This window comes from Juglans regia, chromosome 16 (assembly GCF_001411555.2).
Source record: "Juglans regia cultivar Chandler chromosome 16, Walnut 2.0, whole genome shotgun sequence".
Classification (NCBI taxonomy): domain Eukaryota; kingdom Viridiplantae; phylum Streptophyta; class Magnoliopsida; order Fagales; family Juglandaceae; genus Juglans; species Juglans regia.
The window spans coordinates 18,935,313-18,953,820 of record NC_049916.1 but is presented as its reverse complement, the minus strand read 5'-3'; the positions used below and the strand labels follow the sequence as shown (position 1 = coordinate 18,953,820).

Sequence of the window (18,508 nt, the reverse complement as noted above, 5' to 3'; positions counted from 1 at the left end):
TTTTACTACCATTCACTACCATTCAATATTTTATCATTACCTTTTCACTACTATTCACAGAATATCTGAGATCACCTCACTATGCAAATGCTACCTTAGTGATCTTAGAGTTTGAAGGAAAGATAAGATTATTGGAAATCAAAAAGAGAGAAGAATTTTATTGGTGTAATATTCTCACAAAACAAAATTACTTATTAAAATAAAAAAAATTCTTACCAAACTTGTTTTCTCTTCAATCGAAAGCACTACTTCATTGTTTATAGAAAACTAGACATAACTGTAATAAGACTCAGATTTTATTTATTGGGACTATAGGTTTTGACTTCTAAAGTTAAACTAAATGACTAGTAGAGCCAACAAATTAAATCTCAAATATATAAGAAAACCTATCGAGTGAAAGTTCATTGTTGGTTTTTTTGGGTGGCTATGAAATCCTACTATTTACCTCCAATAATCTGGATTTCCCTTAGAGAGGTGCTACAGCCAAATCCCACAAAAGTAAATCCACATCAAGCCACGTCAGTTTGAGGATTTACTTTGGTGGAATCTTTTTGGGGCCAAAGCATTTCTCTTTCCATTGATATCTTTGGTTGATAATTGTTTAATGCTGATTGTTACTATATTCTAATTGGTGAAAGGAATGTTGAAAATGTTGTTCAGACTTTATCAAGAATACTACTCATTTATTTTAGGATATATGGAGGTGGGCACTTTCTTAATCTATTTGAATTGGTTAGTATTGTTTGATTCCTGAGCGAGCCATCAAGTGATAATTGTTTGTCCCCCACTATGTTAGAGTTGTTTGAGTTCATTTGAGAACAAGGTCTTATGATATTCCTTTGATTGATGGCAACTTTATGTGGTCTAATAATTGAGAACCTCTGACATGGACCAAGACTGATAGATTCCTCATATCATTGGAGGGAAGGCCATTTTCCTATTTTCCCAATTGCAATAAGTTGCTAGATATCAAGGATATATCAAATTTGAGAACGTGGTTCAAATATGAGGTTTCGTGGATAAGGTCAAATAGTGGTGGATGTCATACATGCCAAGCTCTCCTAATTTTGTTTTGGTGAGCAAGCTGAAAGCTTTGGAAAATAATTTAAAAACATGGAACAAGTAGGAGTTTGATCATACTTGAGAGGGATACTCTTGAATGAACTTTATGATATCGAGGTATACTCTTGAATGAACTTCATGATATTGAGGTAATGGTGGAAGGAAGAACATTCTGAGGAAGAGAAAGTATAGAAAGACGAGACAAGGATCTCTCTCTTGGAAGAGGTTAGTTTGAGATAGAAGTTGAGGGTGCTTTGGTTAAGGGAGGGTGACAAGAACACTTAGTTATTTTAACAAGTGGCTAATTTGAATAGGAGGATTAATTCCATTGAAACCCTAGCTATGAATGAGACAGACTCGTTGGATCCTATAGATATAAGGGAGCTTATTTTGCAATTATATACATGTTTTTACTTGGGAGCAGTTTGCATCAAGACCTAAATTGAAGGGCCATACAATTGACTCCATTGGTGTCGAGGAAGCCATGTGGTTGGATCATGATTTGGGGTAAGTGAGATTCTAGAGGCGCTGAAACTGAAAGAAATGAATGGGACTTATGGTTTCTCTATGCCATTTTTCCGCACTTGTTGGATTATCATCAAAACAGACTTCATGAGTGTTTTCCAAGTGTTCCACAGCCGGGGCAAGTTTGAAAGAAGTCCTAATGCTACATTCATCGCTCTCATTCCTAAAAAGTTGGATGCTGTGGAAATGAAGGATTGCTGCCATATTAGCCAACTGGGAGGAGTGTATAGGTAATCTCCAAAGTTCTAGCTAACAGGATGAAAATGGTATTGGAAGAGGTCATTTCTAGGTCCCAGAATGCCTTTAATAGGGGAGGCAGATATTAGATCCAACCTTTATCGTCAACGAATTCCTTGATAGCAGAATAAGTTTGGGGGTTCCTGGGTAATATGCAAATTGGAATCTAGAGAAGGCTTATGATCATGCTAATTGGGCTTTCCTGTTGTATATCTTGCAGACGTGTTTTTGGGGAGAAGTTCCTGAGCATTGTACACTGTATTTCTGTAGTCCATCTCTCTATTTAATAAATAGACACTAACTGGCTTCTTCAATAGTTTCCGAGGCTTTCGGTAAGGAGATCCTCTATTCCCCTTGCTGTTTGTAGAATGCTGGTCGCCTCTATAGAGAGGATGCTTTTGTTAGGTTTCTCTGTGAAGCATAGAAATTCTGAGTTACTTGTGTCGCCTCTACTTTTGCAAATGATACCCAAATTTTTTGCAAGGTCAATCTGGATCATTTTCAGCATATACGTTGCCTTTTCTTATGTTTTGAAACTACATCAGGGTTGAAAATCAACTTAGCCAAACTAGAGTTGGTTCCGAGAGGAGCCATGGTAGACGTAGGAGGTTTAGCCCATATGCTTGGTGGATGAAGTACTTGGGTCTTAAAGAGATGGTGTTCAAGGAAAAATTAATATGGCATGGCATCTTAGAGAATTTTAGGAGGGTGAATAACTTATGAAGATATATGGAACATCAGATAGCTAGGTGGAAGTAGCAGATGGTTTTTTTTATAAGTAAGAAGAATAATTTTATTAATCCACATAATTAGGCAAAGCCCAAGTACACAGGAAGTATACAAGAGATGAATCTAATTACAAGCTAAGCACTGTGAAAAACAGCATATAAGTCATTAAAACTAGCCCCATTCAATACAATAGCCGAAGCCCAAAGTAACAATGTATGAAAGAAAAAGTCCTTGAACCCTCCCAATGAATGCTCCCTATTATCAAAACAGTGGCTATTCCTCTCATTCCAAATGCACCACATTAAGCATAGAGGCACCATCTTCCTAACAGCTGCGATTTGACTATTGCCCCGGATACCTCTCCAACATGACAATAGATCTACCACCCTCCTTGGCATTACCCATGCGATACCAAGCCTAGTAAAGATTTCATCCGCCGATTCACCATCTCTTTTGCATGTAAAACACCAATCTATTATAAAAAAACCATGCTTTCTCAGCTTGTCAATAGTCAATGTTTTCCCATGGGAGGCCAGCCAGCCAAAGAAAGCAATTTTGAGAGGAACATTACTCTTCCATATGCTCTTCCATGGGAAGTCGATGGAAGAATAAAGTAGCCAGATGATTTAGAAGTGGATTTTTATTTTGACAATCAACAATGGAATATCAATCTTTATTCAAGTAGCAGATGATTTAGAAGTGGATTTCCTTTCTCTGTTTTCAATGTACTGCATATAATTGGATTAAGTGGAGGCATAACGGACAAAGTATGCTGGAACTCTGCCAGGAAGCAGGCTTTTGAGATTCGCTCATATTACCATGCTCCATGCCCCCATGCTGGCAAGTTTTTTTTTTTTTTTAGAAAAGCATTTGACGCAAGAAATTCCTAAATGAGTGACATTATTTTTGGTTTGTCTAGAGTATAAATTAACTTCAGACAATTTAAGGCATAAGTAAGTTCTAGTGGTGGATTTGTGTTGCATGTCTAAGAAGAGCGGGGAATCATTGGACCATCTATTATTGCCCTGTGATGTGGCTAGAGTTTCGTGGTCTTGTTTTTTCGTCACTTCGAGATCAAGGGTTATGCCTTAAAAGGATAATGGGCTCATGGCTTGCTGGAAAGTGTAGAAGGGCAGTCCATGTGAATCAGAAGTTTGGCGGATGATCCGATTATGGTTATTGTTGTTTATTTGGGAGGAACAGATTGCTCTTCCAAAAACCTGGAGAAGGGGTGCTTGAGATAGAAGAATGTGTATTTAAATCTAGAGAAATGATTTGTAGAGTCCTAGGGTATGTAAGTCCCATGCACTTCCTTTGAAAAAAGTGGACAAGTTTGGGATCCACATGAAAAATCCCACTTTTTGATGGTGGGCCCCACTACTTTTCAAAAGGAGTGCGCTGAGCTTGCTCATCGTAGGACTGTATCTAGCATTACTTTTAAATCTATGTATGTTTGGACGATGGCTCACTGAAATTGTTCTGCTATATTGTATGTCCTCTTGCTTTACTCGTCTATCATAAATGGGTCTTCTCTCTTGTATACTTGTGTGCTCAAGTTGCTCACCTTTGCACTTATTTGTAAATTTTATCGATAAAAAACATCCTAACAACCTTTGCTTCTAGATACATTATGTTTGTGATCAGCATAAGCATGTACCATGGAGCATGCATACTCTTTGTAACGTTATCTCTTAGCTACAGTATGTTTTGAGTATAGGAGTTCTTCAGATGCCTTGCTATATGTCATACTGTACTCCCCGAGGGTCACGAAAGCCCGGAAAAAATCACTTATCAAGCTGCATCCCCAGATGAGGCTGCTTTAGTTACTGCTGCAAAGAACTTTGGCTTTTTCTTTTACAGGTTTGTGCTTGCTGTGCTTGCCATCTCTCCCATGCCTTATTGAAGAAAGGATTATTTGCTTTGTCAAGTTTTCTGCCTTGGGTACCATATTGTTTAATATTTTGATCGGTAAACAAAATTTTATTGAGAATAAGAATTGGCAATAGCCCAAGCTCTAGGGACATAGCATCACCTATGCATGATCTCCATAGTTTTTAATAACGTAAAATAGCAGTACCTGATTGATCTCTGCTCCTTCTGAGCCAGAGCAAAAATAAAAGAAAACTACAAGATAATAACATCAACAAACTGAGGAAATTAACCTGTTTGTCTTAGTGATCTTTTAAAATGAGGGTTCTAAAAATTAGTTAAAACTCATTGACTTGGATAAAGAATACATCAACTCATCTATTCATTTGCTGTGAAAAGAAGAACGAATAGCAGAATTTTATTTTCTATGGGGACACCGTCGACAACAGTGGTTTGTGAATCCTCTGTACCTGTTGTGGCTGTTGTACCTACTGCTAGATTGTCTTACGGATTGAACTGTTTTTGTTGATTGCTGAGGTTTAGTTGGGCGTGGTTCTCAAGAAAGTCTTAAACCTGAAAGCTTTAGTTTTTATACATAAACAACTTTTAATGTTTGGATACAACTGCGGGTTCTGGTTCTAGTATGACTTCTCTGAGAGAGCTGCTACCATTCAAGGGTATACAGCTTGTCTTGAGACTAATGATTTTCTGATTCTCAGGCGTACACCTACAATGATATATGTTCGTGAATCTCATATTGAGAAGATAGGCAAAATCCAAGACGTGTCTTATGAGATTCTAAATGTCCTTGAGTTCAATAGGTGTGTATAAAAGTTTTCTATTTTCTTTTCCTTTTGGAGGGGTGTTGAGGGGAGGAGCTTTCAGTAATTTATATTGGTTTACAAGTCTATTGTGGACCTTGCTAACATCAACTGCACCATGGTTTGTAATTAGTACAAGGAAGCGTCAGTCTGTTGTATGTCGCTATCCAGATGGCCGACTGGTATTGTACTGTAAGGTAATAATTTCTTGAGGCTTATAAATAGGGTGGACAATGCTTGGCTGTTGAAAAACAAAATAACAATCGGCTATATGTCTTCTTTTCACAGGGTGCTGATTCTGTAATCTTTGAGAGACTGGCTGATGTAAGTGATGATCTAAAGAAAGTAACGAGGGAACACTTGGAGCAATTTGGATCTTCTGGATTGCGTACACTTTGCCTGGCCTACAGAGATTTACATCCTGATATGTATGAAAACTGGAACGAGAAATTTGTCCAGGCTAAATCTTCTCTGCGAGATCGTGAGAAAAAGTTGGATGAGGTATATCTTTCTGGACACGTGTATGTTTTTCCACCTGGAATTGATAGCATTTTTTGCCTGAATTTTTTCAATCTGTATTACTCATGCATTTGAAAAAAGTAAGTTATTGTTTCTATAAATGACACTGTATCAATGTTCTGTGGTTTAATGATGCTGTTTTAGTTATGCAGTTTTTGTTATGTACTGGATTGCGGTTTATCACTTAATGCAAAATGTCACAAGAATGAAATCTTCAAGTCTGTAGATTTCAATTTTGTGTGATATGCTCTGCAGTACAATTTCTTACTTGTTTCAAGTGATTAACATCTGAATTCAAACTCTGAATTAAGGAAAATGTTGCAAGAACAGTGTTTTCAACCCTTTATTCATGAATGCTGATGTCTGTAATTCTTGGTACTTTATTTGTTTGTATAGCCTGTGAAAAGTGTGTCATCTCTTAAGTTTTTTTGTGCTGAAATATTTTGACACTTGTTCATTTTTCCTACACACCTTGACACCGATGTATGTGTCATGCTGTAGACTCTTGACAACAAGCAAACATGTAGTGACATGTGATTCAAGTTTTCGTATTGCATATTTTACAGCACCTTTGCTTTTAATCGAAGCATGATGTTAGTTCTTTTTCTATCATGAGATCTTTTTGATAAGTAGTCTTTCTAGTATGAAATTGTGTATGGACATGCTTTTATTTACTGTCACATTGATTAGTCTTTAATTTTGTGAGAAGTTATTCCAATGGTTTCACTTTTATATATTAGATACTGCTAGACAGGGATGATCCTTAATCTTTCATTCATTGTCCCTGTTTCGATTCCCTTTTTCTTTTTTTAGTTTTACCAATAGTTAGTTGAAGATGGAGCGTAGGTTTTGGATTGAATCAAAGAGATTCGTGATTAGTAGGAAAGGTGTAAACTTTTTTTGTATTACTGAGAGGAGCAGGAAGTTGTCTAAGGCCCTGTTTGGATAGTGAAAGTTTTTCATCTCATCTCATCATTACAACTTTCCAAATTTTCACACAAAATATAATAAACAATTCAACTTTTTCAATTCTCAAAACAATAATAATAATAAAAAATAATATTCTAACAATATTTTATTCAACTTTCATCTCTCATCTCAACACACTATCCAAATGGCACCTAAGTCCGAGGAATGGTTGTTTGGATGGCAAAGGTGGTGGAGGATTGTCTTAGGTTATCAGGCAATAAGGAATCTTTTCAGACTAAAAGGGAGGGTCATAGGGTTTTTATAGTCCAAAGATGTCAAAATGCATTTGGAAGGTTTGTGAAGCTGATTGAGTTTGGCACTGGTATGGGGAATGGTATCATTGTGATTCCAGAAGGGAGGAAAGGATGTGGTTGGGCAGGTTTTGCAAGAATAGTGAGAGATATGGTAGACTTTAGAAGCTCTGTTTCAGCTACTGAAAACAGAGTTGTTCCTTTGAATGGTGGTGGTGAAAGGGATATCAGAGGTAAGAAGGTGATTTCAGATACATCTTTTAAAGATGTTAATCATCATCGTGAAACTTCTTACTTCTCTAATGAATCCTAGGCAGGAGGTTCCTGGTCCTCAGCAAATTTATGATAATGGTAAAATCAGGAAGGATGAGTTGGTGTGGGATGGCAGCAAAAGGAATGATGCTTTGTGGTGGAAGCAGTTTGATGGAAGCAAGCATGGTTGGTATTCAGAGGCGTTGCAAAAAATTGGAGAAGTTGAAGGGTCTCTATGGCATGTAAGGGCAGAGTTAATTGGTTGGAAGGAGAGGTTGGAGTCAATGTTGAAGAAGGTAGATGAAGGGTTGGGTTTGTTAATGGGTTTGGGCCTTACTGTAGTGGATAAGGAAGAGGGAAAAGGGAAACTGGAGCAACGGAGTGGGCCTAAATGTTATAAAGATAATAAGGCTATTGGGCTGGATCGAGGCCCAGTTATCAAGCATGGTCAATCCACCCTGAAATTGATTGGCCTAGTAATTCATTTGACTGGGTGTTGAGGAAAGTGGACGAAATCAAGGAATGCGTGGGAATCTCTTGTGTCGGTTTTGAGAAAACTTTTAGAGCACTTTTAATAGCTATAGATGCTGGTCAACCTCTTTTGGCTAGATCTGCTTCAAAGGAGTGGGAATTGAAGAGATTATTGTGTTCAATAAATTATTACTCGAAGGGAGGAAGTGCCTTTAGAAAAAGGCAAGGAGAGGGTTGTCTATAGTCATCTATGAAACCAACGATCTTATCTTGGAATATGTGGGGGCTGAACGACTATAGAAAATGTCTTCGGGTAAAGAATTTGATTTGTAAGTGGAGGACTGATGTTATTTGTTTTCAAGAAACCAAGCTGAAACAGGTTAATCAAATGGAGTTGTCAATGTGTGGGATGGGTTGATTTAGTTTCGAAAGGGGCGTCGGGTAGTATTATTGTTATGTGAGATAGGAGGGTAGTGGAGATGATAGATTATTATGTGGGAGAATTTATGGTGGCTTGTCGATTCAAGAGTGTGGATGATGGATTTGAATGGGCCTTTGCGGGGGTTTACGGTCCTAATGTGGATAATGTTAGAGAATTTTATGGGATGAAATGACGGGTGTTAGCTGCTGTTGGGATGTTCCTTGGTGTTTTGGCGGGGATTTCAACATTACAAGGTCTCCTAGTGAGCGAGTGGGGGATAATTACTTTTCTGGGGTCATGAATACTTTTTCAGATCTGATTTTTGAGCTTGATTTGATCGATTTACCATTGGTGTGGATTTTACGTGGTCCAATGGAAGAGCATGGTCTAGGCCGGACAGATTTCTGGTTTCGGCTTTTTGGGAAGTTCGTTCTGCTGATTTGAGCAAGAAAAGGTTACCAAGAATGTTTTCTGACCATTATCCTATTATGTTGGAATGTGGGGGCATTTTGAGAGGGCATAGGTGCCTTAAATTTGAAAATATGTGGTTGGAGGATATTATGAAGTTTTCTCTTGAATTTTATACATTTATGAAATTTGAGAAAAGCGTCAATGCTACATTTATTGCTCTTATTCCCAAGAAGGTAGGGGCTATGGAGATGTGGGATTTTCGGCCTATTAGTTTGGTGAATGGGGTATATAAGATCATTTCTAAGGTGTTAGCTAATCATATGAGTGTGGTGTTGGGAAAAATTATTTCGAGATCTCAAAATGCTTTTATAAGGGGGAAACAAATTCTTGATTTGGTCTTAGTTGCTAATCAATTTGTGGATAGCAGAATTAGATGAATCTGGAATTTTGATCAAATTAGACATGGAAATGGCATATGACCATGTTAGTTGAGATTTCCTCTTGTATCTACTTGGGAGGTATGGTTTTGGAGAGAAATAGTGTATGTGGATCAAGCATTGCATTTCGACGTCAAGATTTTCTATTTTGGTGATGGTACCCCGGTTGGATTTTTTAATAGCTCACGTGGTTTGAGACAAGGAGATCCGTTATCTCCTTCTCTTTTTGTTCTTGTCATGGATGCGTTGACTAGAATGATTGAAGTGGCAGTAGAAGGAAGGTTCTTGTCGGGTTTTGAGGTTGGAAATGAGAATTGGAATAGCATTAAATTATCTCATCTTCTTTTTGCTGATGACACTTTAATTTTCTGTGAGCCCAATCAAGAACATCTTCGATCTTTGAGAGCCTTGTTATGTTTTGAAGCTGTCTTGGGTCTAAGGATTAACCTTAACAAGTCTGAAATTGTTTCAGTGGGTGCAGTAGCCAATATTTCAGATTTGGCTAATATTTTGGAGTGTAAGATTTTCTCATTGCCGATGAAGTATCTTGGTACCTTAACAAGTCTGAAATTGTTCCAGTGGGTGTAGTAACCAATATTTCAGATTTGGCTAATATTTTGGAGTGTAAGATTTTCTCATTGCCGATGAAGTATCTTGGTCTTCCGTTGGGCACGTCTCACAAATCTGTTTTGATATGGGATGGGGTGATTGAGAAGATCGAGAGAAGGTTGACTAGATGGAAAAAGCTATACTTATCTAAAGGGGGACGGATTACCTTGGTAAAGAGTCTGTTGTCTAATCTTCCCACGTATTTTCTTTCACTTTTCCCTTTGCCAGCAGGGGTTGCAAAAAGAATTGAGAAAATTTATCATAATTTTTTATGAGGAGGTATAGGAGAGGAGAAAAAGTTTCATTTGGTTTGTTGGAACAAGGTTTGTCAACCAATCTCTTGTGGAGGATTAGGGGTGAGAAATTTGAGGATGTTTAACAAAACACTTCTTGCGAAATGGCTTTGGAGATATCATGTAGAGGGAGATGCTTTTTGGACGAATGTTGTTGCTGTTAAATATGGGAGTGGGTGGGGGGATTGGTGTTCTAATGAAGTTAGAGGAGTGTATGTGGTGAGTTTATGGAAGTTCATTAGGAAAGGTTGGGGGGAGTTTTCGAAACATATTATTTAAGGTGGGGAAGGGAAGAGGATTCTTTTTTGGCATGATATTTGGTGTGGGGAATCAGCTCTCAAATCTGATTTTCCCTCTCTTTTTAGGATTGCAAGGGATCAAAATGCTGTTGTGGAAGAATTTATATTTCAAAAGTGATGCAGGGAGGAGAGGACAGTTTACTGTGGGACCATGCTTGAAATTCCAGGTTTTCAGTTAGTTCTTTTTATAAGGTGCTGACTTGTCAGCCTGGTTGTGTTTTCCCTTGGAAAGCATTTGGAGAGTGAAGGTACCTACTAAGGTGGCGTTTTTCAGTTGGGTGGTTGCTCTTGAGAAAGTATTGACCACGGAAAACCTTAGAAAATGTGGTTTGTGTATTGTTGATTGGTGTGTTATGTGCAAGAAGGATGGTGAATCTGTAAATCATCTCTTTCTTCATTGTGAGGTGGCAAAGTCTTTGTGGAATGGGGTTTTTGGTCGGACAGGTATATATTGGATGATGCCAAAGGAAGTTGTGGATCTTCTTGCATGTTGGAGAGGTTTTGAGGGAAGGAAATGTTAGCTGCCAAATGGAAAATGATTCCTTTTGCTGGAAAGAATGGGAGATGTTTTGAAGACAGAGCATTCTTTCGGAGAACTTCGGAATTTTTTCTTTCTACTGTGTTAGTCTTTTTTCTGCTTAGTAGAGTGTATTAGGTATTTCCTTTGTACACTTCATGTGTACTTGGGCTGTGCCTATTCATGGCAATAAAATCTCTTATTAATTATAAAAAAAAAAGTCTTTAATTTTGTGAATCAAGTGTTCATACATGAGCATGATGTTAGTTCTTTTTCCACTTCGTTTAATTTTCATGTGTGCTTTAATTTGGTTTATCTTTTATTTGGATGCAACTATTTAAAAGAAAAATATAAAATTTATGCAGGTGGCAGAACTCATAGAAAAGGATCTCATTTTGATTGGGTCCACTGCTATAGAAGATAAGCTTCAAGAAGGAGTACCAGCTTGTATAGAGACTCTTTCTAGAGCCGGTATTAAGATTTGGGTACTGACAGGGGACAAGATGGAAACAGCGATAAACATAGCTTATGGTAAGTTTGTTTAGGACGAGAGCTTGTGCTTCTTCTCACTTTCTCTCAAAATTTTAATTATTTCCATTTCCTAAATTGCATCTGCAACAAAGTGAGTGTTCTCTTTGTGCCTATTTGCTGTAGCCTGCAACTTAATTAACAATGGCATGAAGCAATTTATCATCAGTTCAGATATTGATGCGATTAGAGAAGTTGAAGATAGGGTAAGCAGCATTTTTTTGGTAATATGTTTTTACACTTGGATGTTGGAAGCATTGATTCAAATCATTTAATGGGATATGTTATTAATTCAAAGCTGTTGTTAGGGTGACCAAGTGGAAATTGCGCGCTTCATCAAAGAACAAGTTCAAAAAGAACTGAAGAAATGCCTCGAGGAGGCACAGCACTATCTTCAGACACTTTCTGGACCAAAATTAGCACTTGTAATAGATGGAAAGTGTCTGATGTATGCCTTAGACCCAAGTTTACGTGTGATGCTGCTGAACTTGAGCTTGAATTGTAGTTCAGTTGTTTGCTGCCGAGTTTCTCCTTTACAGAAAGCACAGGTGAGGTTCTGGATATAACTTAACTGAATTATTTCCTATTTGAGCACCAAATGGAGCAAAATAGATGAATTTATTTTCCATAGCTGTATAAGTTCGAGTTGTGGTTGATGCATTTGCGGAATGCATGTCGTATCGGTGCTTCATTTTTTTTGTTCTCTTTATGAATAATTTATCCTGTGCTTGGATTTGGTTGATGTGTGAAAATTGTGAAATTAGCAGTCCATACCATGCCATGAGATCAATGTGATGCCACTGTATCATTAAATAACATGAAAACTTCTCGCCTGTGGATACTGGGATGTGGATTGAAATTTTATTATTCTTTTAATCCGTTAAAATATATATTTGTTTTGATTTGGTTTGTTTTAAGGCTCTATTTAAGAATACAACTGTTCTCAGATATTCTCAGACTACTTCACTACTATTCACAAACTATTTACTACTATTTCACTACAATTCATAGACGATTCACTAGTATTCACAGATATTCTGAGATACACATTTGTTCTTTTAACTTCTTTTTTTTAATAAAATTTTATTGAAACAAGTAAATAGGCATAGCTCAAGTATACAAGAAGTATACAACAGAGAACACCAAGTTACAAGTTAGGATCTAGAAAGTGATACAAAAAAGTCATGTAAGCTGGCTTCGTTCAAAACATTGGCAGAAGCCCAAAGAAATAAAGTATGGAAAAAGAAACTTCTAAGCTCATCCAAAGAGCGTTCCCAATCTTCAAAGCTTTTCAACCATTCCTTTTAAGCCAAATATTTCACATGAGACATAAAGGAATCATTCTCCATACATAAGCAATTGGGAATTGCCCTGAAGCCCTTTCCAACAAGCAAACAAGTCCACCATCCTCTTGGGCACCACCCATGCAAGTCCTGTCCTTTTAAAAATCTCAGCCCATAACATCAATGCCACCTCACAGTGAAGTAAAAGATGATCCACAGCTTCACCATTCTTCTCACACATGTAGCACCAACTTATCACAATGAGTCCACACTTTCTCAAGTTTTTCATAGTCAATATTTTCTCAAGGGATGCAGTCCAACCAAAGAAAGCAATTTTAGGTGGCACTTTCTCCAAATGCACTTCCAGATAAACAAAATATGATTGTGACACGACAAAGCCTTGTACAAAGATCGCACAGAGATTAGAGAACTTCCTATTCCCAATATCCATCCAAAGCATCCTGTCCTCCTCAATACTACCAATGTTCGAAGCATACATGCTATATATTTTAACATACAGTGTGGACCATGGTGATTTCATTGGATTTTCAGAAGTTCCTTATGTAACTCCACAGGAGTTTGGCCAATCTCTCACCCAAACCCTCAATATTACGGGTTGAGTTCACACTACAACAATCAAAATAGAATGAATTTTCAATTGAGCACCAAATGTTGTTTGCCCATGAGTAGTATGATGTGATACTGGGCTTTGAATATTTGTTCAATGGTGAGATTGGCTAAATTCCAGATAGTGGAGTTCCTTAAGAGATGAAGAGGATCTGTATCTGTTGGCTGACAAGTTTTGAACTTTAGTTTAAGTTTCCATTTTATTGGAGCATTTGCATCTAAATCTTATCCTGTTGGTGTGAAGTGGAAGTAATGAGAAGTGAAGTATGTTGGTCAAGTTTCATCACTATAACCATAGATTGTGTATGGTGAATGGGATCCCACTTTGCTTGGGAGGGAGAAGTTCAATCTTGCTATAATGATTCCAAGGGACTCCAGTAGTAAACTTGACCAGTCCTTTTGGAGCATGGATTTACATGTGGCTTGGGCTTACCTTGGGTTGACAGAAATGGTATTAGAGTCAATCTCAACCAAAAGTTTTGGACTTGAGCCGTGCCACTTATGATGGAATGACCTGACAAGGATGTCGAGGATTCAAACGGGGAGATTTTAATACCTTGGATGTATAGTGAATGGGATTTGTCATTTCTTGGGAGTGAGAAGTTTAAGCCTTTTATGACGATTCCAAGAGACTTCAATTGAAACCCTAACTAGTCATTTTGGAGCAAGGGCCTAGATGTAGCTTGGGCCTTTCTTGAGTTGTTATAGAAATATTTGAGCTCTAACTCCAACTTTTTTGGTATCCTCAAATTCTTGCTTGCTTGTTTCACTTCATAGACACCATAATAAGCATGATGGGATCATCTTCCACAAAGGTGTGCACTAAGGGTTGCCAAATTGCCATTTCGAACATGTTAGGAGTTCCACCACCCAAGAAGGCATTGCCAGCCTATCCCAAAAAGGCAAAAGATCATGTTCCATAGGATGCTAGCAACCTCACACTGTAAAAGAAGATGATTCACCTGCTACTCACTTTTTTTGCGCATGCAATCACAAGTAACCAATATTAAGCCTCGCTTCCTCACGTTGTCTAAGGTAAGAATCTTCCCTAATGCCCTATCCAAGTGAAAAAGCCACTCTGGGAAGAGCTTATTTCTCCAAATAAGCTTCCAAGGCAAAGGGGGCCTGACCTGCCTTCTAAGACTGTTGAGCATACCTTGGACCACTTAACAAGAAGGAACTTGTGCTCCGTCCCCATATCTCTCCATAGGAAATCACCGCTGTAACTTCTCCAAATGATTAGCACCCAGACGGAGTAAGAAGAGTGACATATAATTATAGGTGGGTAAGTTGGATAGCGTGCTTTTGATCAATGTGCTCCTACCATCCTTTTACAAGCTCAACAGCTTCCAGCCAATTAGACAATACTCCATCTTCTCAATAGTTTTTGGTTTTGGAGAGAAGCCCAAGATAGGTCATGGGTAAGGAAGAGATCCTACAACTCAAGATGTTTGCCAAACAAGCTACATGCTAACTATACCCATGAAAAGTAATTTAGACTTTGCCAAGTTGACCTCTAGATCAGAAACTGCTCAAGCCATTGATGTAAACAATGCTGGTAGCTGAGATTGTCATGGTTGGCTTCACAAAATACTGCAGTGTCATATGCAAATAAAAAATGATAGATGCTAAACCCAGTTCCATTCCTAATGCCTATTGAAAGACCCGACAAAAGACCTTGAGAGCACCTTGGCAGAAATCATCATACTCAGCCTCATAACAATAACAAAGAGTAATGGGGATAAGGGTTCCCCTTGACATATGCCTCGAGTACTGTTGAAGGAGTCCATGGGGTACTATTTGGTGTTTCAGCCACAGCATTTCTCCCCAAAACTGTATCTTTGAGAAATTAAATTTAGAAGCCCCAATCATCGTAGGCCTCTTTAATGTCCAATTTGCAAATCACTCATGGCTCACTTTACCTAACCTACCATCCAAGCATTAATTGGCAAAGAACTGAGTCTATAATTTTCCTTCCATTGATAAAGGCATTTTGAGAGTTGGAAATGATCTTCGATAACATTGATTTTATTCTATTTGCAAGAACTCTGGCCATAGTTTTATAAACACTGTCCACTAGACTCATTTGTTTGGAACTCCTTGACATCAAACTCCCCTGACTTCTTTCGAATAAGGACAATGAATGTAACTTTAAGGTTCTTCTCAAAGTTGCCTGTCGAGCGAAACTCATGAAAACCATCATAATTACTTCCTTCAATACATCCAAATGAGTTTGGAAAAAGGCCGTGGAATAACCATCTGGATCTGTTTGCTTGTCTCCATTTAGGGCTTTCACCACCTACCACACGTTTTCACTACAACCAAACCGATCCAAAGAACACAAGATTGAAAGCCTACGAGGTTTCAGATGGTTTCAAGTTTAATATATTTTGCTTTCAAAAAAAAAAAAAAGGGAAAGGAAATGCCTTCGTATAAGGAATATTTACCCGTGCGAAATGAAATTAATTATTTTTTCTTTATTTTTTATTTTTTGATTGGTAAACAAGATTTTATTGATCATAAGAATAGGCCTTTTAATAGCACGAGGAAGTTCTTGTGATACTAACGAAAAGGTACATAGCAGGTAACAAGTCTGGTTAAAAAAGGTGGACAAAAAATTACACTTAGCATTGGTGACGGTGCCAATGATGTTAGCATGATTCAAGCTGCTCATATTGGCATTGGAATAAGTGGGATGGAAGGGATGCAAGCGGTGATGGCTAGTGATTTTGCGATTGCCCAGTTTCGCTTCCTTACAGATTTGCTTCTCGTGCATGGACGGTGGTCTTATCTTAGGTTATGCAAGGTCTGAATTTTGATTAACTTCAAAACTTTGTTAATATAAATTGAGTGGTTACATTCATGGTAAATTTTATATTGCAGGTGGTGACATACTTCTTTTACAAGAACCTTACATTCACATTGACTCAATTTTGGTTCACCTTTCAAACTGGATTTTCTGGTCAAAGATTTTATGATGACTGGTTTCAGTCATTGTATAATGTTATATTCACTGCACTGCCTGTGATCATTGTGGGGCTTTTTGATAAGGTACAACATTCTTTCAGGCCATTTAGGACGTCAACTTTTTAATGCAACTTTATTGAAGCAATTGCATTTAGTTTGGTTGATGGAAACATCCATCAGAAGGCCCTATCTCAAAAAACAATTTGCTGGTTTCATTCTCTATGTTTACTAGTTTTTGGGGAATGCTTGATTGATTATTTTCTCGTGTTTTTTGCCAGGATGTCAGTGCAACCCTTTCTAAGAAGTATCCTCAACTCTACAGGGAGGGAATAAGAAATGTCTTTTTTAAATGGAGAGTTGTGGCAATATGGGCGTTCTTTTCTATCTATCAGTCTCTCATCTTTTATCACTTTGTTACCACTTCCAGTAAATGTGCTAAAAATTCATCAGGGAAGATGTTTGGTCTCTGGGATGTTAGCACGATGGCCTTCACTTGTGTTGTAGTAACAGTCAACTTGCGACTTCTTCTGATGTGTAATTCCATTACAAGGTGGCATTACATTAGTGTTGGAGGAAGTATTTTAGCATGGTTTGTTTTCATTTTTATTTATTCAGGAATTATGACCCCAATGGATCGACAGGTGGGTACTTAGTTTTTGGTTTATCTCCGTCCAACCCTTTTAAATCATTCTAAATGCTAACTTACCTTTCTTTTAACATTCAATGCAGGAGAATGTTTATTTCACCATATATGTCTTGATGAGCACATTCTACTTTTACATTGCTATTCTTCTTGTTCCCATTGTTGCCCTTTTGGGCGACTTCGTCTATCAAGGGTAAGAAATTAGTCTCTGAGAGCACTCTGTAGCTTTTATATGTGGATATGTTGCAAGTCTTTTTATGCACTCTCTGGCTTGAATTTGCATGTTTTCAATGATCAAAACAACTAAAGATTATTGGTTCTAGGAAGGGGCTGGGTTGAACTGACCAAGTTTGTAGCAATGCCATATTGATAGGGCTCATGTAGTAGGTTGCTTTTGGAGCAAGGTAGCATATTCCTTGATTTGGCTCATATGGTTTTTTGGAGCATTGGCCCGGGTGGTTTTCTGTCTTTCTTGGGTTGGCCCTTTTCAGGTGTGGAAGATGATTTAGGAGAGTATTTACTTTATCCGAAATGGTCCAAGGATGAAATAGACAGCAATGTGTCTCCACAATATTTACTTATATAAAAAAAACGTATCAAGGATATGATACCGAGGCATTGACCAGTCTTAGTTTGGTTCATGTTTCTGGTGATTACTTATTCAGCCTACACACTTGGTGAGGTCCTTTTTGTAAAGTATGGAGCTGGTTCTCCCGATCACCTGCCCCCGATTTAAAGTTACTGGGGAGTATTGTCGCGATCGACCAGAAGGACGTGACCATAGCATGGTGAAAGCTTTCACCTCATATTGCATTTTATGCTTGCTCTTCACTGTGTCCCTACAACTTTTTTTGATGGGTCACTGTGTCCCTACAATAAACTAGTACTCTTATCATTATACTCTGCACCTGAACTTTCTTTATTTGATAATTGAGGTACAGTTTTCAGTTTGATTTGTGGAGCGTGCATGTCTTGTTTGGCTCCCTTAATCTTTGGTTTTTCCGGATGCAGGATTCAAAGATGGTTCTTTCCGTATGACTATCAGATTGTTCAGGAAATTCACAGGCATGAAATTGATAATACTAGCCAGACAGATTTTCTGGAGATTGGGAACCACCTTACGGAAGCTGAGGCAAGGAGATATGCGTTATCTCAACTCCCACAAGAGAGATCAAAACACACTGGCTTTGCTTTTGACTCACCTGGGTATGAGTCATTTTTTGCTGCACAGCTAGGTATCTATGCCCCTCAGAAGGCATGGGATGTTGCTCGGAGAGCCAGCATGAAATCACGGCCAAAGATACCCCTTAAGAAATAGTCTGAAATGATAATTCTGCTGTACAAAATTTTTCATTTTGACCATTTCCTTTAGAGATATTTGCAGAATTAGCTTGTGCCATATCTAGTTTTTTCTTTCTTCTTCCATCCATTTTTTCAACCCGGAAATATGTTCTCTCTTGTTGAACCTTACCGGTTACCGGGCTTGCCACTGATGTAGATTTACATCTCAGCATTTTTTGGCTGTGCAATATAATTTGGTTTTTAGCCTCATCATGTATATTGATTAGCATCTAAGCTTGGCTCTACTTATAATTGTTTATTTTCTGCTGTTTTATTTGGGCATGCTCTCATATGACATGATGGGAACGTGGAAAGCTTGTAAATAAACACAATCTTCAATATCATTAACGACCACGAGTAAATAAATAAAAAATTAAAAAACTTGAGAGACGCTTTGAGCCCCCTTGCTAAATACACGATAAAAAGT

The 18,508-nt window shown here is 37.9% G+C and overlaps 1 protein-coding gene across 1 annotated transcript in view; it reads left to right on the top strand.

Moving 5' to 3' along the window:
- Positions 1-18,301, top strand: part of LOC108989806 (phospholipid-transporting ATPase 3) — a 39,609-nt gene extending 21,308 nt beyond the window's left edge. The window contains exons 16-27 of the mRNA XM_018963550.2: positions 4,271-4,413; positions 5,142-5,243; positions 5,377-5,440; positions 5,532-5,744; positions 11,058-11,223; positions 11,347-11,426; positions 11,529-11,768; positions 15,715-15,936; positions 16,014-16,181; positions 16,376-16,738; positions 16,827-16,933; positions 17,752-18,301. Of these exons, the coding sequence (XP_018819095.1) occupies positions 4,271-4,413; positions 5,142-5,243; positions 5,377-5,440; positions 5,532-5,744; positions 11,058-11,223; positions 11,347-11,426; positions 11,529-11,768; positions 15,715-15,936; positions 16,014-16,181; positions 16,376-16,738; positions 16,827-16,933; positions 17,752-18,058 (2,175 nt within the window). The 3' untranslated portion in view covers positions 18,059-18,301. The remainder of the gene's footprint in view (positions 1-4,270; positions 4,414-5,141; positions 5,244-5,376; positions 5,441-5,531; positions 5,745-11,057; positions 11,224-11,346; positions 11,427-11,528; positions 11,769-15,714; positions 15,937-16,013; positions 16,182-16,375; positions 16,739-16,826; positions 16,934-17,751) is intronic.
- Positions 18,302-18,508: the final 207 nt, after the last annotated feature.